We start from the raw sequence: 21,798 nt of genomic DNA on the forward strand, positions 1-21,798 counted from the left end.
GGATAAGAATCAGCCCGGTCCAATTCAGTGTTTTACACAAGCCGAGACCAACAATTCAGCCTTTTTCTGTCAATTTTTGGTTGGGTTCATGGGCCAAGCCCAACATTACAACCTTTTTAATGTTGGCCCGTTGCCTTTTTGTCTCAACAGTTTCATTTTTTCTTTTTTTATAAAGTGGGTTCACTAGTCAAGCGGGTCCCCATTGTTAGGTTCTAGTACTGGGTCCTAGCCGTCAGGGCAATATTCTTCAATTTTTTTAATTTAACACAAATAAATACATAGTATTTAAATTGGCACACCGAACACACGAAATACTTCAAATATTATCAACCATCAAAGTGCTACATCATATAACACACATACAAATGTGATCAACATCAAGTTTACAATCAAATAACAAGCTCCACAAGTGTACAATCACATGAGCCAGATTCTGCTACATCATATAACACACATACAAATAGGAGCAGCATAAAGGGCTTCATTACTCTCAGAACTAGCTCTAATGAGCTAGAACTATGCTTCCTCCGACTTCTTTGTCCTAATGCTCACGAAGAAACATGAAAGCCCAGCATCTGCACGTTACAGAACAAAATGTTTAGGAACAAAATAGAAGTAAATCTAACAGCATATTTAACAATAAATAACAAAATAATGAAGTTAATGAGACATTTTAGAATCAACTTGACAGTTGACAGTAATGTTAGCATTGGACACATCCAAAACTAAAATTATACATAAATGCCTAAATTCCAATGCCCAATGCCTCAGTTTAGTAAATCTGCAGATTCCAAGATTATGTTACTCTAGCACCCTGAGAAAGATGTTAATGTGCCATCATACTAGCTGATAGACAAACATTCAGGAATAACTCCTAGGTTCAGATGACATATCTTGTCCAAAAATATTTTGAACTGCTGAAAGAGTTATCAAGGGCAAAAATAGAGTAAAGGCTAACATACAATGCTTAAGATTTCTGGAAACTATATATACAGTTTGCTTAATAAATACTCCCTCCGTCCCATAATATAAGAACATTTTTGACATTAGTGTAGTGTTAAAAACGTTCTTATATTTTGGGACAGAGGGAGTAAAAGATTTTGTGCAGGAAATTCATATACCTTATGTCCATGGTTGACCGGTGCAAAGCCTCCTGTATGCTTGGGGACAAATCTGAACCATCTTGATCAATAGAGGGTCCAGCACTGTTTTCCAGTTCAAAAGGAACAATAGCGTTTTCTATCGGTAGATGTCTTGCCGAATGATTTGTGTCCAAAGAAGGATACAGATCCATATCCTGAGATCTTCCCCAGACCTAAAAACATAAGTACATGCATAAATAATTCGATAATGTACTGGTAAGTACAAACCCACAGAATAGTGCACTGATTAACTATGGCTCCTAGCGCAAGTTACCCCGAATTGATACTTAGAAGCTACAAAAATTCAACGGAGCAGCATAAACCAAGCAACTTTTACATAAGCAATTAACAACAGAGACAAAGTATGCTCCCAACTGGTAAATCATGGGATGGGCTCGTCCAAACAAAATGTAGAAACAGTTAAGTGTACTTCATTGTTCTAAATTTCTGATCTATCTGGTAGTTTGTTACCACATTTAAAAAAACATTAGTATAGATATCTACTCTATCATTTGGTTGCAATATATCTAGACCTGCACATTCAAGTCGGAAAGCATCAAACTGAAACTTTTGAGCACAAACAATGAGGAAATTATGGGGCTTTGATGGCATGCTGCAATCATAAATCAAAAAGCACGACCCAAATCTACAATCTAATCTCTCATATAGCTTTGTTGTACTGCAGGCAGGGAGGCATGTATCGGGCCAATGACGGGCAGCAACGGCACAAGGTCGAAGCGGATTTCAGGAACTATAATGGATTGGCAGCATGGGGAGTGCTCTGGGGAAAAATTAGTACCCTGCATATATTAGTTGGACGCATGAGAAGATTCATTTATCTCTCTACCATGGTGCTAGGTGTCATTTATTAGTTGGACGCATGTATCACCCAGCTCAGTTCTAGCAACTATAGCATGGTCTAACAGAGCATGTAATGAATAACAGTTCAATTTCACAGCCGGCCTCAGCTCAAGTTGATGAATTATTCTAGCAATAACCAAATTATAATCATCCATTGTTGTACAATTAACCTTACTACAAGATAGTAGAAGAATCACTCTTGGTGAATCAATCATAACAAATCGAGCAATAGATACAAGAGGCACATCAGCCTAGCCATATTCATTTCAGCAATTTAGAAAGAGCTTCGATGGGGCACAGTACCTTGAGGCCCTATTATGGGGTTATGTCTGATGAAGGTTGCCCTTTGGGGCGGCAGCGGCAGCTCCGCCAAATGCAACAGCAGTGTTATCAGCGCAGTTCACAGTGGCTGCTACAGGCAGACCTAGAGACATCCTGAACTTGTTTCCAGCAGAACCTCCGTGACCTGCAGTTCAAGAACAAGCACATACAAGCTAGTTAGATAAAAGGATCGCATATCTACAGTACACTAAACCAATAATCCAGAGATGCATGGCAGCCACACACCAGTGCTATGATTCATGAAAGTCCCTTCATAGCTAAGTAAGGATTATATCGATTTACTGAGCCAAGATACATACAAGCATCTGAGAAACACTTGACCCAAGAGATGCCACTACCCGGATGCTTCATTCAAGATTTAACACAGTAACTCTACAGGCAGAAAGTAAATTGAAGGCGATCACCATGCACAACACCTCTTTGCACAGAAAAGAAGTACACCATTACGTAGTGCTACAGCAAATGTGAAAATGCTTGATGATGTACATGAATTCACATTTAGAAGGAAAGAAATGTACTGTAAAAAGGTTCCATATCTGAAAGATATTCACTCAACTAAAAGAAGGTCGAGTTTTACTTGCAAATGAAAACATGCTAGAACCTTTCTGTCAATTTATGAGAAGTAGAACCACTGTGCCATATGGTTGTTCTTTAAATAAAAAAATGAGCTGCAACGCAGGCTAACAGAAAAGCTATGAGCATCTTTTGGGCAGACCATCCAGGATGATGTACAAATCAGAATGAAAGCATGATTATATATTTCAAGGAGACAGTGGGTAACCAAACATTTCAACTGATCAAGAAATTAATATTATTGAACATGAGGAGCACCACTGAAGAAACCACATGTAGTCCTTTGTTGTGGCATCAGAAGACATGTAAGCAGCATGTATATATGAAATGTAGTCCTTTGCGCATCATCATGTAAGTTTGTATGAGGAAAACGAAATTGATAAAAAATACAGTATGTATATATGAAAGAGATATGCATCCTTCAGACTTGCAACAGACAAACAGGTGAACAAATAGAGCATACCATCCTGCCGTATGCATCTATCTATGTATAACAAGAAAATACAAGAAGATAGGATTCGGTCGGATGTAAAAAAAGATGAAGCCGAGAGCAGGTATTTGTGCAATGCAGATGTGCAGACTGAATTTTGTTACAAGTAAATACATACAAGGCAGATACAGATACATACAGACGATACTAGATGGGATGGGGATCGACCTTGAGAGCAATTGATTCATTTCTGTTGATAACGAATACTCCTAGAATCGAGCATCGAAACCGAGAGATCTATGTATCTAGGGCGAACGAACAACGTCCTGATCCAGCCACGGAGAAGAGAACTGACTGGGTGCGGTCGGGCAGGGTACCTTGGGGACGGACGACAGGGCGGACACATGGGAGAGGGCGGGTGGATCTCGTCGGGGTCCGCGGCGCACTCTGCGAGGATTCGGCAGTGCAGCAGCACGTCGACGGCCTTGTTCACGTCGAGGTCGATGTAGTAGCTGGACGGGAGGTGCTCATAGTGGTCCTCGAGCGGGCGGTCGAAGAAGGGGTCAGAGAGCGCCTCCTGGTTGCCAGTGGCCCGCGGGCGGTTGAAGATCCCCCTCCTCACGTCGTCGGCGGCCACGAGCGGCCCGCAGCTCTCGGCATCGCTGTCGGCCATCCGCCCGAGGCGGAGGTGGAGGCGAGGAGCCAGCGGAGGTGGCCATGGAGGTGCGGCGCCGAGGGCGGGACGAGCACGGCGGCCCTACGGCGGAAGGCGAGGAGTGAGGCATCAGGGACGGAGGAAAAGCGGCGGAGGAGCGGGTGGTGGCGCGCGGGCGCGGGTGGCGGAATCGGCTGAATCGGGGGCGGGAGGTAGGTGGCGGCTGAGGAGTGGATCTGAATCGGGGGAGAGAGGGGAGAGGAGTGGAGTTAGGGTTTGGGTTGGCCTGCTGAGAGGTGAGTGAGAGACGTTGGATCCGCCTGTGTGGACGGTTCAGATTAGATAGAGCGGGGTGATCCGTGAGAAGTGTTCTGATTGGTCCGAGAATCTGTGATTTAAAATAATTTTCAAGTACTAAAGATAGAGCTATTTTGTGAAGCAGCTATCAAAAATATTTCGCAAAGGGTATCACACAAATTTTCACTCAAGTTAGACCACATTTTATGGATGAGAACCAAGTTGTATGCATTTCTGATCTTTCTAGCTATTTTTAATCATTTTTCGAGTGTCCAAAATGAGTTTTTTTGTGAAGGACCTATAATATATTTGTTGCAAAATTGGACCAAATCAATTTTATAAAACATTAGGCCATATTTAATGTATAATTGACAAAATAGTTGGATGTCAAAAGTTTTGATCCACCTCTCGTGAAAAAGACAAATTTCCGTCGATTCAGCTGGAAACGGGTTAAATTTGAATTGCAAATGCCTCATAGTTTGCTCTTTATTTTTTCCAAAAATATTTTCTAGGTACATAAGTATCTATTTAATCATAGAAACACCAAAAAAATTCAAGATTCAACCACTAGCTATGAACGGTCATGCCCGCCGTTTTGACCGCATTTTGAAACGTGCAGCAAAAATTCAAATAAAATCAAAAAATTAGAAAACCTTCGCATTGTGTCATTATATGTGACCAATTTACCAGCAAAAATAATAAACTTATAATATGATAATTATTTTTAAAAAGTGTTCTCAGAAACGAGCTATCATGTGTGAAGATTCATGATTTTCAAGCCAAATGATCAATCTTATGGTCACATTCATGGCATAGTTTGTTCGAATGATCTCATATTGTGCACAAGGGTGCATATTGGAATGGAAAACAATGTTGCCTAAGGAAGTTTTCATTTCCTTTGGACGAAAAAAATCATTTTTCATTTTTTTGAGTGCCGAAAATGAGTTTTTTTGTGAAGAAACTACCAAATAATTGTCGCAAAATTGGACCAAATCAATTTTCTAAAATACTAGCCCATACTTAATGCACAATTGACCAAATGGTTGGGTGTCAAAAGTTTTGATCCACCTCTGGTGAAAAAGACAAATTTCCGCCGATTCAGTTGGAAGCGGGTTAAATTTGAACTGCAAATGCCTCATAGTTTGCTCTTTATTTTTTCCAAAAATCTTTTCTAGGTACATAAGTATCTATTTAATCAGAGAAACACCAAAAAAATTCAAAGATTCAACCACTAGCTAGGAACGGTCATGCCCGCCGTTTTGACCGCATTTTAAAACGGGCATAAAAAATTCAAAAAAAATTCATAAAATTGGAAAACCTTCGCATTGTGTCATTATATGTGACCAAGTTACTAGGAAAAATAATAAACTTGTAATACGATAATTATTTAAAAAAAGTGTTCTCAGAAATGAGCTATCATCTATGAACATTCATGGCTTTCAAGCCAAATGATCAATCTTATGGACACATTCATGGCATAGTTTGTTCGAATGATCTCATATTGTGCACAAGGGTGCATATTGGAATGGAAAACAATGTTGCCTAAGGAAGTTTTCATTTCTTTTGGACAAAAAATCATTTTTCATTTTTTGAGTGCCCAAAATGAGGTTTTCTTTGTGAAGAACCTACCAAATAATTGTTGCAAAATTGGACCAAATCAATTTTCTAAAATACTAGGCCATAATTAATGCACAATTGACCAAATGGCTGGGTGTCAAAAGCTTTTATCCACCTCTCGTGAAAAGAAAAATTTCCGCCGATTCAATTCGAAGCGGGTTAAATTTGAACTGCGGTTGCCTCATAGTTTGCTATTTATTTCTCCCAAAAATCATTTCTAGGTACATAAGTGTTTATTTAATCATAGAAACACCAAAAAATTTCCAAGATTCAACCACTAGCTAGGAACGGTCATGCCCGCCGTTTTGACCGCATTTTGAAACGGGCATGAAAAATTCAAAAAAATGGAAAACCTTCGCATTGTGTCATTATATGTGGTCAAGTTATCAGGAAAAATAATAAACTTGTAATACGATAATTATTTTAAAAAAGTGTTCTCAGAAACGAGCTATCATGTGTGGAGATCAATGGCTTTCAAGCCACATGATCAATCTTATGGCCACATTCATGGCATAGTTTGTTCAAATGATCTCATATTGTGCACAAGGGTGCATATTGAAATGGCAAACAATGTTGCCTAAGGAAGTTTTCATTTTCTTTGGACGAAAAAATCATTTTCCATTTTTCGAGTGCCCAAAATGAGTTTTTTTTGTGAAGGACCTACCATATATTTTGTTGCAAAATGGGACCAGGTCATTTTTATAATATATTAGGCCATATTTAATGTACAATTGACAAAATGGTTGGTCTTCAAAAGTACCTATACACCTCTGGTGAAAAAGACAAATTTCTGCCGTTGTAGTAGGAAGCGGGTCAAATTTGAACTGCAGCTGCCTCATAGTTTGCTCTTTATTTTTTCCAAAAATCATTTATAGGTACATAAGTATCTATAATCAGAAATACATGGTTTGGTGGCGATACATTGACGTTTGGATGGTGGCCCAGGGCCCCAACTTCAAAGCGCGTAGACTCGCATGCCCGCCGCGTGGTCACCGCATGACCGTGGTGTTGCCATGCGTTCCGGGCAGCCTAGCCATGTCTAGTGGGTTCGGCACTCCCCTGATAAGTGTCAGGAAGAAGAAGGCAATAGAAGAATCTCACGAGGAGACTGAACTGAGCTCAAACATGAATTAGCACCCAAGTGTTTGATTAGTGGTACGAGAAATGCACATGGCCAATGGGCCTGAGTTTTGGCCGAGGATGATCATCTACTAAGGACACTATCTTGGAAAATTTGCAGCTCAAATGGAGGAGTCTAGGTGTCACTTGCTTTGCAACGTACCACACTGGATAGAAATATGAATGTTGAAGCCACACTCACATGTATTGTAAGATGGGGCTCAAATTTCGTGGAGAGCTATGATTTGGGAATATAGAAGATGTGGCAAAAATTCAGCTCATTAGGATATGCCTAGCTAGTACTTCCTTCAAAACAGTTCGAGTTCACCAAAAACTTTGGAAATTTGCCGAGGAAGATTTACCAGGCAAATGGAGTTGAATATTTTCATGAGGCAATGATTTGGATAGTAAAGAATGCCCAATTTTTTGGGGAATTTTGGGAATGACAGAAATATAGGTTGCTTCACAACCTAGGGTAAAAATTGACACATGGACATGACACATAGGCAAAACTGATGAGGTGGCGCCTAGTCATAGCAATAAGTAAAAAGCATCCACGTTCACAACCTCATGGCCATTTTATATTGGTCGTAATCAGGTAGAAATAAGGTCATCAACCACTCTTTTCTGCTTTATGTCCATTTGGTGTAAGGCAATTTCAGAATTTGAGCCCTTCCAAGCGAAATGGCCGTGGATTTACGACCAATTCAGCTGGGGTCATTAAGAGAAGGTCACTAGTTGACATATTTCTTGTAGTGGAAATCGCCATGAACCAGAAAAATTTCCCCCGTTTTCCTTTGATAAACACACGAAACTCCAAATCTCATTCCAAAAGACGGAAAATTGGGTTACAGCAAGAGGGCAAAAGCAAACGGCCACGTCCGGCACCAAGCTAGTCTTCTCACCAGTGCGGAGGTAAGTGCTTCCACTGGGCGTGTGCATAGTCATTGGGGGACAGTGTCGACGGCCAGCGCGGAACATGGTGCTTCCACTTGGACATGTGTGGGAGCCCCCGTGAGGCTCGAGGGCGGCACTCAGGAGACTCCGGGGCGTGTAAAGCCCCAACTCATTATTACGTGAGAGTGTCACGAGCGGAGATTTTCATGGCTTCCTCGCGCCTGACGAGGGCCCCGCCCTGCGCCTCCCCCGACCACCGTTGGGGCATCCGGAAACTAGGACGAGACCAAGGGGCAACGGACGGTGGCGGTGCCCCCAGTGACTGCAGGTCCTCTGCCTGGGGGAAGGGCTCGCCAGCGCCTTCCCCGACGAAGGACCTACCTTCGTGCGGCACCTTGCTCCATGCGGCGCGGAGGGGGCCCTAGCGTCGAGCTCCCCCTGTGCAGCCCCCAATGCATCTCGGCCACCTGCAGCGGGGCCATCATCCTGAGGTCCATGGCTGTCCTCGTGGCTTGGTTCACCTGCGGTCCATGGCTAGCTTAATCGTGCCCCTGAGATATTAGTTGTACCCGGTGGGCGCTATTGAAGGCATCGGTGAAGCTCCGGGGCGGATCATGAAGAGCCTCGGCCTCATGCGGCCCCGGCGTCCAGGCTGGCGAAGAAAGTGGGCAGGGGCTTCCTCTTGGGTGTAGTGGTTCGTCGCGGGTGGAGAGGCGAATCTTCGACGCACCCTACCTGGTGCGCCAAATGTCGGATTCCGGGCTCCGCAAACCCTGGGTAGATTCAAACTCTGTGGTGCATGCGAAGAACTCAACCTCCCTGGTCTGCCAACTCGTCGATCCCATGGCCTAGCTCGATGAACTGGAAGGAAATGGGACACAACAGTTTACCCAGGTTCGGGCCACCTTGCGGTGTAAAACCCTACTCCTGCTTTGTGGTGGATTGGCCTCGAGGTGGGCTGAGGATGAACTAGTATAGTGGGAGAACAACCTCAGGAGGTGTGTTCTTGTGTTTGGGTGGCGAAGAGGATGGACTGGATCTGGATCCCACTCTACGGTGGTGGCTAGGATCTATTTATAGGGGCCTTGGTCCTCTTCCCAAATGAAGGCGGGAAGGGATCCCACAACAGCCAAATTCGAAGGGAGACAACTTGTACATCTTATCCTGACAAAAGGTGGTCTTCGCCTGCAATGCTTCAGGTCGTGACGCCGTGGTGGGCTCGGTGATGACCTCCGTCCTGCCATCCTGGCGGTCTTGGTCTTGTAGCACAGAAATGGTAACCTTTGGTTGATGCCTCGGGACTCCGCGCCTGCGCTTGCCTCTTTAGCACCAAACAAGAAATCTGCTATACTACGCTCGCTGGCACCCGCCTGGACTTGGTCGTCATGGCTCGTGTCATCCGAACCTCACGAGGTGAGGGCTTGCATATAAATCTCCGCTACTCAGGAGCCATCCCAAGGAGGCCGCTCCTTCTAGAGGTCTTGATGGCGTTCGCCTCGCAAGGCTTGGCCGCTCGCGAGGGTATTGTGTTGTTGGTGCTGAAGATGGGCCGTACCAGGCCGTAGATGGAGCCACATCGCGGGCTGCAGGCAGGCAAGTGTGGGTACCCCGGTTCCCAGAACGCCGACAGTCGCAAGGCAGGGGGGAAAGCGTGGTGGCCCGCAGTGCTTCCGAACGTGCCTGGCGGCCCGGCCAGTGGAGTGACGCCCGCCATGAGAACCGCACAGCGAGGGCGGGGTACAACAGAAGAGGAGGTGAATCTTCGATGCACCCCTACCTGGTGCGCCAAATGTCAGATTGAGGGCTCCACAGACCCAAGAAAGATTCTAACTCTGGGGTGCATGCGAAGAACTCGATCTCCCTAGCCTACCAACTCATCGCTCTCACGACCTAGCTCAATGAACGGGGAAGGAAAGGGACACGGCAGTTTACCCAGGTTCGGGCCACCTTGCGGTGTAAGACCCTACTCCTGCTTTGGGGTGGATTGGCCTCGCGAGGGGCTAAGGATGAACTAGTACAGAAGGAAGAACAACCTCAGGAGGTCCGTTCTTATGTTGGTGTGAGCTAGTGAGGGTTCGAGTTCTCTCTGTCCTATGGTGGTGGCTAGGCTATATTTATAGAGGCATCGGTCCTCTTCCCCTAAATGTAGGCGGGAAGGGATTCCACAACGACCAATTTGAAAGGGGACAAGAAGTACATCCTATCCTAAAGAAAGGTGGTCTTCGCTGCTCGTGACGCCATGGTGGGCTCGGCGATGACCTCGGTCCTGCCGTCCTGGCGGTCTTGGTCTTGTAGCACGGGAATGGAAACCTTTGGCTGATTCCTCGAGACTCTACGCCTGCGCTTGCCTCCTTAGCACCAAAGATGAAACCTACTGTACTGCGCCTGTTGGCGCCCGCCTGGCCTTGGTCGTCATGGCTTACGTCACCTTAACCTCATGAGGCGAGCGCCTGCATTGGAATCTCCGCTCCTCAGGAGCCAGCCTAGGGAGGCCGCTCCCTCCGGAGGTCTTGGCACCGTCCGCCTCGCAAGGGTCTTGCCTTGTCGATGCTGAAGATGGGCCGTACCAGGCCGTCGATGGAGCCATGCCATAGGCCACAGGCAGGAAAGTCTGGGTACCCTGGTTCCCAGAACACCGTCAGCTGGCGCCGGCTTCGAAGAGCTTACCGACAAGCTAGCATGTATCTGGCTAGCTCGGCGGGCCACCTAGTCAGCATAGGGCTTTGGAGCTCGAGACCATAGCGTGTGTGCTACAAAGATAAGATGGAGAGTGGAGGCCGGTGTGGTGCGGTTGTTGCCCGGGGCCTGGCCATGTTTAAATAGCGGGCGGATGCCAGACGCCATGAGGCGGGGTGTTTAATGATGGCCGACATGCGAATGGACGTGTGCCACTCAGGGCTCCGCGGTAGATTCCTTTGCAGATGTGTTGGTTTTATGGAGGTAGGTAGGAGGATGGATAGCGTTTGAATGTGGAGCGAAGCGAAGGCACGTGCAGCAGGCGCTGCTCTCAGCCAGTGCACCACTTTAGTGTCGGCTCTAGTCAGAGGTTGTGTCCGCTCTGGGCTGGCATGAATGTATTTGCTTAAGTTAGCATTCACCTGATCACGTATTTGCTTAAATGATAAACTTAAGTTAGCGTTCGCCTGATCACATATTTGCTTAAATGATAAACTTAACTTAGCGTTCACCTGATCAGGTATTTGCTTTGCATGCATTCTTATGATTGGACCATTGATGGTTGATGGTGTGGTGTCAATGGTTGGGGTGTCCTCGTCAAGTGCTCTGCAGTTACTGTACATTTAACAAAAAAAGATGCAATAATGCATAAACAATGTTTCTAAAACACACTAGTTAAATGACGGACTGCTTATAGGTGGAGTTCAAAAACACATTAATGTGGAGGATGCCCCTACAACAATTTTGCTTTTGAAAAGAAAATACAAATTTATGTCAATAAGAGCATCTATAGCGGGACTTGGCAGATCCAGCCCCCTAAACGTCCGCGGACGCGCCCGCCTCATATTTTCTATCGGGAACCCACAATCATCAAACCCAAACTCTCAAATTCATGCAAATCCATGCACATGGATCACATAGCACAAATTCGCCACAATTCAATAGTTCAATAAAGCAACAAAGCAAAATAAATCATACTTCCACAATCCAGACATGACAAAATGAAATTCAAGTCCGAGCTTGACAGATCAATCACCGAAAGGATCACTGGACGGACGCCATCCATGCTGCCTCCTTCACCGCCTGTTGTGCCTCCATCAGTGTTGCATGTTGTCTCCATCCGTGCCACCTGCTCTTCCGCCGTCCGTGTCGTATGCTTTAACTCTATCCATGCCGCTTGCTCTGCTGCTACCATCGCCACTCTTGTTGCCTCGTGCTTTCTATGTTCGTTGATCTCCTTCTTCCTTCCAGTGAGCCATATCTTTCCTTACTCATCCAAGAGGCTTGCGTCCCCCGACATTATCCTTGAATCATCCATGTCTCGAGCAAGTTGCAGACTCTCCTTCTTAACCTCTATTGATAAAAAACAGACCTTCTCACTCTCCCATATGAGACATGCCTTTTTCTTCTCCAACTCTATCTTCCCCCTCTCAATTGCCAACTTATTAATCTCAATTGGCAACTTGTTGTTCGCCGTCTCTCGGTCCCAATTCACCCTTTCCTTTTGCGCATCCAACATGAGCTTGTACCTCTCCTCTTTCTTGTCCTCCCTTGTGGAAAAAATGCCCGTCCATGTGGTGGACATTTTTCTCGCCACGGCATCATGGGCGGCCCTCCACTTCTCTCACTTGTTTCCCATCACTTGCCAGTTATTCATTGGCACGGTTACATTCTCCCCTACAACTTCTCCCTCTTCTTCATACAACCCAATTTATTGGTGGGAGCTTGAGTCATCATTCTTCCTCTTGCCGATCTTCCACAAGTTGTGTCCACTTTGGTTTACCAGCAAATATCACCCAATGATGGCCAAAACGGAATGACTTCTTCTCCCTTTGTTGGTACATAGTGTCCGCCACCATTATCTAGAAAATAATAAGTATAACAATGAGAATGCACCAAAAAAACAAGCAATTAAAATGATCCCCACTTACGTGAGTTGACACTACCATCTCACTTTGAGGGCGGCCAAGCACTTATACATAATAGCCGGCATACTTGCTCACTTCTCCTTGAATGATATCCCATCAATGTTGGAGAGATGCCACATTGCGGGCGGTCATGCTAGGATGGAACTTGGCATATTCCTTGTATTCATGATAGTGTTTGTGGATATTCTCCCAATACTTATTGCCCTTTTGCTCCGTGCCACATATAGGGTCCATGCTTGTGGCAAACTAAGCTTTAACCAATAGGATGTCCTCCAAAGTTGTGAAAGCCGAACCTCTTGTCTTGGCTACCTTTGTCTTTCTTTTCTAGTTGGGGTTTGATGTTCTGCCAACTTCAAACGTCAGACAATTTGGATCCCCCAAGTCATAGTCCATTTTGCCTAGTTTCTTGATTGTCAATGATCATGTCCGACATGATAATGTCCTAAAATAATCATGATTGCAAATAAACTAACAGTGTATGCAACTAATTGATCATGTCCGACATAAGAATGCAAGGTACGGTATTGATCGGGAAAGGCCACAAAATATATTGTGCCCTGTTGTGTCATTTCGTCGAACAGGATGTGGGCAGACCGGGCGGCTCGACTACTCATGCTTGTCCATGCCTGCTAGAGCTATGGTGAGTGACACACGTTGTCCTCCGACGCTGGCTTAGTCGAAAACCCATCTAGAATGGCCCAAGCGGCCGTCAGATCGACCTCTATCACCGGCGGGCAGGACGGCCCCTTCCTTGCCGGCGGCTGTCGGTACTAAAACCGGCTGAACATGGTTTGGGCGGCCGGCGCGGCTGAGGGGACACTTCCTCCTCGAGGTTCACAAGCATAACTCCCTGCAACGTCGCTTTCCTCCCGTGTTGCCTCCTTCCCCGGTTCCTCTGGGTGACGTTCTCCGGCTTGCAGGCCGGAGCCCCATGGATGAAGCCAAGGCAACATTTGTGGCAGCGGTTGGGAATGGGCTGGATGGCATCTGGGGAGGCGGATGGGGGCTGGCGGCGCGGATGGGGGAGAAGGGTGGACGTTGGTAATGTCTCGGACGCGGGAGGAGGGTGGTGGGTTTGGTGGATGATATGTCCATTTTGCATCATGTTTTTATGTTGATATTTATTGCATTGTGGACTGTTATTACACTTTATGATACAATTCTCATGCCTTTTCTCTCTTGTTTTGCAAGATTCACATGAAGAGGGAGAATGCCTGCAGCTAGAATTCTGGACCAGAAAGGAGCAAATCTGAGATCCCTTTCTGCACAACTCCAAATATCCTGAAACTTTATGCAGAATTATTTTGGAATATATAAAACATATTGGGCGGAGAAATACCAGGAGGGGACCCACCAAACGCTCACAACCCTGGGGGCGCGCCCTACCCCCCAGGGCGCCCCCCCTGAGCTTGTGGGACTCCTAGCCAGCCTCTGGTGCCCATCTTCTACTATATGAAGGGTTTTGACCTAGAAAAAATATAGAGAAGTCATTCAGGATGAAGCACCACCGTCTCGAGGTGGAACCTGTGTAGAAGCAATCTAGGTCTCCGGCGGAGCGATTCCGTTGGGGAAACTTCCCTCCGGGAGGGGGAAATTGAAGCCATCGTCATCACAAACGATCCTCTCATCATGGGAGGACCAATCTTCATCAACATCTTCACTAGCACCATCTCATCTCAAACCCTAGTTTATCTCTTGTATTCAATCACTACAAAAAATACACTTCCGTGATGATACGTGTTTGTCACAGTAGGTCACGTTTTTTGTCATGCATGTACATCCATGCCGATTTTATGACAGAATCAAGATAGTCATACCTGTGCTGTCGTAGAAGTGTTCCATGACATTACCAAAATTATCATCACGGAAGTGTCCACTTCCATGACGATAAATCGCGGGTCACAGAAGTGCTTTCGTCAAGGGTGACCGACACGTGGCATCCACCGTAACGGAACGCCGTTAAGCTATCGGGTCGGGTTTTGGATCCGATAACCCGTTAACAGCCCCGACCAATGGGAAATTTCCACGTGTAAAATTCTTATTGGCCGGGCGAAACACGTGTCAGCTCGTCAGTGGGTCAGATAGGCGCCTATGATATGTCGACACGTGCCACGGCCCACCACTGGCCCATTTAGCTTACAAAGCTGGCCCGTTTGACTTGGTCAAAAGTTAACGGGCTGGCCCATGAAAAGCCTGTTAACGGTCTCTTCGCAAATAGCCCATTTTACGGCCCGTTAGGCCCTAAAGGAAATCGGCCCAACAATGTCATGTGGGCCGTCGAATATAACAACAACCCATTTCACTTTTGGCCCATGTATGACCCACGACGTCTTTCGGCCCATATGAGGCCTTCGTATCTTTCGGCCCTTTACAGGCCCACGGTGACTCTAGCCCATAATGAACAGTAATTTTTTTATACCCGTTAACGACCCGTGATTTACATGGGCCGTTTCCAGCCCGTGTTAGCTTTCGGCCTATTGACGGCCCGTACGTTCTTGGGCTCCTTTTCGGCCCTCGATTACTTCCGGTCCGTTACTGGCATGTTCCCCTAATGGGCCAAATTCGGCCCATGGCAAGAGTCGGCCCGTTATTGGCATGTTCCCCTAATGGGCCAAATTCGGCCCATGGCAAGAGTCGTCCTGTTACTGGCCTGTTACCCTAATGGGCCAAATTCGGCCCATGGCAAGAGTCGGCCCGTTTCTGGCCTGTTAACCCGTTGCGCCGTTTCCAGCCCGTCCTATATTCTGGCCCATTAATGACCCGTTATGCCTGTGACAGAATTAAGCCTTTGCTGTCCTACGGCCTGTTACCGTGCTGGGCCGATACCAATTACGCCCGATTACGGCCCATGTAGACCCATTTATCCGACGGCCCGAGGCCCATCGATTACAGGCCCATTTATCGACGGCCCGTAGGAGACCCATGGATCCTACGGCCCGTATATGGCCCATGGTAGTTGCGGCCACTAGCAAACCAGGGAAAAAGAAGACTAGGAAATAAATAAGGCCGAAACTAACGCTAGGCTATTAAGGCGATTGCACAGATTACATCCACTCGGCATCAAAGATCGCCACCAGTGCAAATATAGGGAACACCCTACACTATACAAAAATGGCTTGCTGTTTTCTTCAGCCGGTGGCTGCACGTTAAGAATAAATTTTGTATCGCACCAAAACAAATTACAACTATATAACAAAAGGAAGGTTGGCATAAAACTTAACAGTCTAGCAGATAAATGCACCACCAGAAGTTCAGAAGCTCAGTTCATTTGACCTGACTGTTACGTTTTCATGCTGTATTACCCGATGGAGCACCATAACCCTCGCCTTCATTTCCCCTAGGCTCCTGAACAACATAGCAAATGTCTGATAGTTTGGTTTCAAAACCATGCATATCTTGACGACATTGAGCAATGTTTCTCCTTGTTTCACAAAGGGTCTCTGTTAGGGAATGGACTTGTGTCTGGAGCGCAGATACAACATTGCTTTGAGCTTGCATATCTTGATCATGAGGCAGTTTGGACGATATTGCCTTAACAACCAACCCAGTATTACGCAAGAACGTGCTTTTGGCACTGTTAGTGGACAGGTACTGACCCACTGCAGCAAGAGCTGACATTGCGGTTATAGTTGCCTCGCCACCTTCAGAAGGTGGCGGTTCCACCATTTTTTCCATAGCTCGCTGAAAAGTTGAGGTTTTACATTAGTAGTACCAGAACAGAATATATTAAGGAGGCAGCAAAACCAAAAAGAATAGCTTTGGTCTATATACAGAACTTATTCTGGTGAACCCATGTAAAATATTAGTTGTATTTTATTGCAAAGTACATAATAAAACCAGGTTCCAAACATATGACCATGTACCATCGCTAATGTATTGTCTATTTCTTCACATTGTATTGAGGGCTAAGGATAAAGAGACGAAGTTTATAATACGGTAAGCATAGAATGACATCATTCATATCACAAAACAACTGAGAACAGACAAACAGGCAATTGTAACATTGTGTGGGCAAGTCCAGCACGGAACTAGATTATGGGTCAAGATCAAAGGAACATCACTCCTCTCTTTTAAACCTTGTAAGGTGCAATGATACGCTAAGACAATTGTGTATAAAATTGAAAAGAGTAATAGACATTGGCTGCAAACCATGTAGTTCAAGGCACAAGTCAGAGTAAGTAGTAGTTAAAAGGCATGAGGATTAAGGACTTACAACAGCGGCTTTGACTAGTGTAGTCATGCCCTTCTTCTTGCTGGTGTGACAGTCCTTGAAGATTTCCACAGCATTTCGTTCAGGTACTTTTTGGTCCTTGCGGGCTTTCCTCTGCATTTCGAACAAGTCAATATAGATCTGATAATATGGTACAGCGAAATGAGTGAAACAGCAGCTAATTACAAGAGCCTCGCAGTGTGCAATATAGCTACGAGATCATGTCCTCTGTTGGAATTTCACTTTCATACGGTTGGCCTTGTTCTTTGAACAGTTCACCTACAAGAAGATAGATTTGTGTGGCACATGCGTAAATAGGACTTCAACATGTGATCTGATCACATATATATAATGTACCTGATACTTCGGATCAGACTAGTGTTTAACAAGGCCCCTCCAGTCTTCATCCGATATATTTTCCACTGGAGATGTTTGGGAAAGTTCACTGTTAGCCTTGCCTTCAAAGTGAGTTTTCCTCAAGTTATACCGATACTGTCGTAGAGCAGACTTGAAAACATGGGTGCAAGCTTGTCTGGTTGCATCATCTTGGCTATCCAACTTGAACCTCATCTGTTGAAAATTATGGGAGTCTCATTATCAGCAACCTAGAAAGTATGGGACAGAGAAAGACGATATTACTAGTTTCCATACATAACCATACTTACAGATAAATGGTCGAGGAAGGTGTTGAACTGGGTTTCGTCTTTGTCATTCCTGTACTGAATCCATGTTGGGAGGATACGTACATAACACCTAACGGCAACCGCAGCCTCTGATACTAACTTGGCTGACTCTGTAGCATCACGTGGCCTTTTTAAACCTGCCTCAAAACGGATCTCCATTCTTCCTCCTCTAGATTTAGTTAACCTATCGAGCATTATCCCTGATGTTTGTTTCCTCTTGCGCCTAGGTACTAGTCCAACAACGAACATAGGAAGTGTTAGTGTACATCAAACTGTGAGACTACATATAAAGAAGCATGCAACTGTAACTTGACTCCAGCAACTACCTTCTTGCTGTTGAAGCTCACAAGGTTCATCTGATATTGCCAACTCGTCTTGTGTCAAGAGTGCTTGGGAAGTAGTGTCAGGTGGCAAGGGAGCTTGGGAACGTGCTGCTAGCTCAGTTGACGCACGAGTAAGTCGTGCAGCTGGTAGTAATGTGGTAGGTGTTGCAAGAACTAGGGCTGTCTCTGCTTGTTTGGTGGCAGCTATTTGTTTCTGTTTGGATTTTTTTCCAACTCGTGTAGCATGGGATGCCATGTTTGTAGAATTTTTCGCTGGACTTTGACCTTCTATTGCACCATCAGTACCAGCAGAATCTGCAGGATTAATCCGCTTCTCATTCCCTGCCATTCTGTGTTTCTTCCTCTTTCTTTGTGCCATGTTAAGTCAAGCCGACAAGAAAAACGAATAACAATTTAGTTCTTCAGAACAAATTGATGCGTGATGCAGATGAACTGAACTTTGATGTTAGACAGCCACATGATAGGAGGATGTAATATGTATGAAAAACAGGACGGAAGAGATAACCAGAACTATGATGTGTAAACTAAGAAGAAGACATTTCACCAAATTAGAAGCAATGCAATGGAAGGTAGACAGCATATGAAAGATGCTACAAATATCGCTCTTCCAAGTTAACAGTGTCTCATCATAAATGGCGTTTAAACAAATGTGAAGCAGTACAACAAATAAATCATATGCAAGATGCAAACAACATCACACTACCATGTTAGAGGTCTCTCGTCATTAGTGCCATTGCATATTCACAGCACTGCATATTCATAGCTTATGATGTGTAAACTAAGGAGAAGGCATTTCAACAAATTAGAAGCAATGAAAGCTAGACACCATATGAAAGATGCAACGAATATCACTCTACCAAGTTAAAACTGTCTCGTCATAAGTGCCATTTCAACAAATTAGTAGTACAAGCTAGAAAAGAATGTGAGATGTAACCTATATCACACTCCGAAGTCAAACATGTCTTATGATAAGTGATTGTTGCAGGTTACACAACAGTAGTAATTTGATGTAAGAACATGGTGTGATAGACAGATATTGTATGTCGGGTGGTTGGTGCGACATATGCCAACGGATGGCTTATCATTGTGGGTGCCAATAAGACATCGCCGATGCCTGGAAACGGGATGAGGCGAAGACATGCACGCCGGCGGATCTTACCCAGGTTCGGGGCTCTCCGAGGAGATAACACCCCTAGTCCTGCTCTGCGGGGTCTCCGCATGATCACTAGATCAAGGAAAGGTAGCTACAATCGCTCCTAGAGCTGTTGGGTTCAAGGGAGAAGAAGAACAAGGCTAGCTCTTGCTTCTCTCTATCTCTATGGTGTGTGTGCTGTGTTCAGAAGCTAACCCTTTGCATGGGTGCTCCGGGGGGTTTATATAGGCCTACCCCTCGGGGGTACAATGGTAATCCGGCTGGGCACTGGTCCCAGCCGTCAGTGTCTACGCTCGCCGGCTTCTCCGCCGGCTGTTGGGTCCCGCCGACTGGTGGGTCCCGCCGACTGCCAGCTTCTTGGCCGACAGGCCAGCCCCACCGCCTAGGGTCTTGTCGGCGGCTGCTTACTGTAGCCTCGCCTCTGATGACGAGGGCTTTGTCGAGGTAAGCGTGGCTACAGTGGGCCGCCTCGGGGGCTCTCACTGTAGCCTTACCTCGTCTTGTCTCCTTAATGGGGCTCCTGCTTCGAGGAAGGGGGTAGCCGGCTTCTGGGGGTCGGCTACACCCTCGGTCGACTAGGGGGAGGCCGGGCCGCCTCCGCGCCTCTCTCTGGCGGAAGGGGCCCGGCGCCTACAGGCCGTACAGGAGTCGGTCGTGGATGACGTTGAGGCTGGCATGGCTACAGTGCCGAGCCGAACAGGAGACGGTCATCCCGTACGGCCTCCTGTGGCCATGCCTGCCTCGGGCCTCGGGGGTAGTGGGCCGCACTGTGGCCACACCCCGTCTTGTCACCGTTATGTGGGTGTAGCTTTGGTGGTTGTGGTCTCGGCCGGCTTCTTGGAGTCGGCGTTCTTCTTGGCCGGCTTCTTGGAGTCGGCTACCCCGTAGTCGTCCCGGGGAGGGGTTGCTGAGGCTGGGTCACCGTCCGGGAGTCGGCTTCAGAGGTAGCCGGCCAGGGAAGGTGGCCCAATGCTTGGAGTGCTTGGAGGCCCGAAGGCCTGATAATTTTTTCAGAAGAACCAGGGGCAGTCGGTTAGGCTACCCGTGGCCATTTACTCCGACAGTAGTCCCCGAAGCTAATTGGGCTTCGAGGTGGAGTAGGGGTTGAGAAGCTCGATCAGCTTCCTATCTTGACAAGTCGGCAGCTGGGAGCCGGCTTTAGTTTGGCATGCTACCTTGGTCGAAAACTCCGGAGTCGGAGGGCGGGAGCTCGCTAGCGTGTGCTCCGGGCCGCGGGCCGGCCACTTGCCGTCTGCGAACCATGTGGCCTCCCTCGGCCAGAAAGCCTGCCAGCCCACGCGCGTGACGGGACGTCGCCGCAGGGCGGGGGCCCGCCATGTCCGTGCCCGGGCCCAGGCGCGGATTCTCTGTATCCCGAAACCGCCCACACGTCTCCTTGCGGCAGTTTCGGCTCGCCTTTAGGGCGCGATTATCGCGGGGTGTGGGGGTAATGGGTGCAGTTAATCCCACGTCTCCCCCCCCACGTCCGGCCTCTTCGGCCTCGCCTCGCGAAGCTATAAGTAGGGGGAGGTGGAGGGCGGCAGGCCCTCGCACGCTCCTCCTACTTCCACCATCTTCTTCGCTCGCCGTTTCTTGCAACAGCGCCTCGCCGCCGCGCTCTTCCACCGCACGTTCCTCCGCCGCCGCGCTAGTTTTTGCCATGCCTCCCGCCACGGAGCAGTATGGCGGGGATTGGGACGGCTCCAACGTGCACGAAGACCATGTCGAGTTCCTCCGCAATACTCGGCGGCTGCCGGCCGCGGACAAGGTGGAGGTCCGCCTTGCGCCGGCGAGGGAAATTACGCCGGAGCCGCGGGAGGGCGAGCGGGTGGTCTTCCGCTCGCACTTCTTGCGCGGCATCGGCCTGCCAGTGAGCGCCTTCTTCCGCTCCTGGCTCGATTTCTATCAGCTCTAGCCGCACCACCTCACCCCAAACGCGGTGGTGCTGCTATCAGCCTTCGTCACCCTGTGCGAGGGCTACCTCAGCGTCCTCCCCACCCTCGAGCTCTGGGGGGAGTTCTTCCAGTCCAAATTGGGCACGCGCATGCAGGGCGTGCCGGCTCAGACTGGCGCCTTCATCGCGTCGCGGAGGTCGGTCGCCGACAACCCCTTCCCCGTCATCACGCTGATCCAATCGGTGAAGAAATGGCAAAAATCGTACTTCTACGTGCGGAACATCGCCCCGCGGGGCGACTACATCAACCTGCCGGCTTACGTAGCCGGCCCTCCGGCGGGCAGGCGGCCCCAGTGGTCCTTCCGGGCCGTGACTCTGACGCCGGCCGGGTCCGCCGCCGTCGCCCGAGTGCGAGAGCTGACCCAGTCGGAGGGCTTGACGGGGCCCGACCTGCTGGCCGCATTCGTCACGCGCCGGGTTCTTCCGCTCCAGAGCCGGCCTCATCTGATCTGTCAGATGAGCGGCCAGCTCGATCCGAGCCGAATGTGCACCAAGGAGATGCCGCGCGAGGAGGTCGCCTATATGGTGAACTATCTTGCGAATTGCAAATTCACCGAAGAGTGGCAGTTCGGCAAGGAACCATATAGCCGAGCCAATCCGCCGCCTACGGTATGCTCTCCTTGTCTCCTTTTCTTTTTCCTTGCTTTGTTGCCGAGTTCCTCTTGGCCGACTCTAACTTAGTCGGTTCGTTTTCGACAGAGTCCTCTTCTTTGGCCGGCCAGCGGGTCAGACGCGGAGCGTCGAATCGTCCCCGACCGGACCGAACACGATCTGGAGGACCCTGACTTGGGGGCGGCCGGCATGGATGACAACATCGAGCCGGGCGGTGACCAAGCCGGCGGCGAAGCAGGCGGCTCCGGGCTCGGAGTCACCTTCGACGACTGACCGGACGATGATGAGGCCGAAGTCGCCCCACG

General features: G+C 47.7%; 1 protein-coding gene across 1 annotated transcript; it reads right to left on the minus strand.

The window, feature by feature from the left end:
• Positions 1–304: 304 nt before the first annotated feature.
• Positions 305–4,279, minus strand: LOC123077747 (uncharacterized). Its single transcript, XM_044500067.1, has 4 exons — positions 3,726–4,279; positions 2,307–2,469; positions 1,122–1,315; positions 305–575 (listed from the first exon to the last, which is right to left on the minus strand). Exons 1-2 carry the CDS (start codon positions 4,019–4,021, stop codon positions 2,394–2,396), a joined length of 372 nt encoding a protein of 123 aa, XP_044356002.1. The 5' UTR covers positions 4,022–4,279; the 3' UTR covers positions 305–575; positions 1,122–1,315; positions 2,307–2,393.
• Positions 4,280–21,798: the final 17,519 nt, after the last annotated feature.

The sequence above is a fragment of the Triticum aestivum genome, chromosome 3D, assembly GCF_018294505.1.
Source record: "Triticum aestivum cultivar Chinese Spring chromosome 3D, IWGSC CS RefSeq v2.1, whole genome shotgun sequence".
In the NCBI taxonomy this organism is placed as follows: domain Eukaryota; kingdom Viridiplantae; phylum Streptophyta; class Magnoliopsida; order Poales; family Poaceae; genus Triticum; species Triticum aestivum.

Coding starts and splice junctions, on each gene's coding strand:
- LOC123077747 (XM_044500067.1), bottom strand. CDS start 4,021: ATGGCCGACAGCGATGCCGAGAGCTGCGGGCCGCTCGTGGCCGCCGAC. Junction 2,470..3,725: donor CCCTGTCGTCCGTCCCCAAG/GTACCCTGCCCG, acceptor CTTGAACTGCAG/GTCACGGAGGTTCTGCTGGA.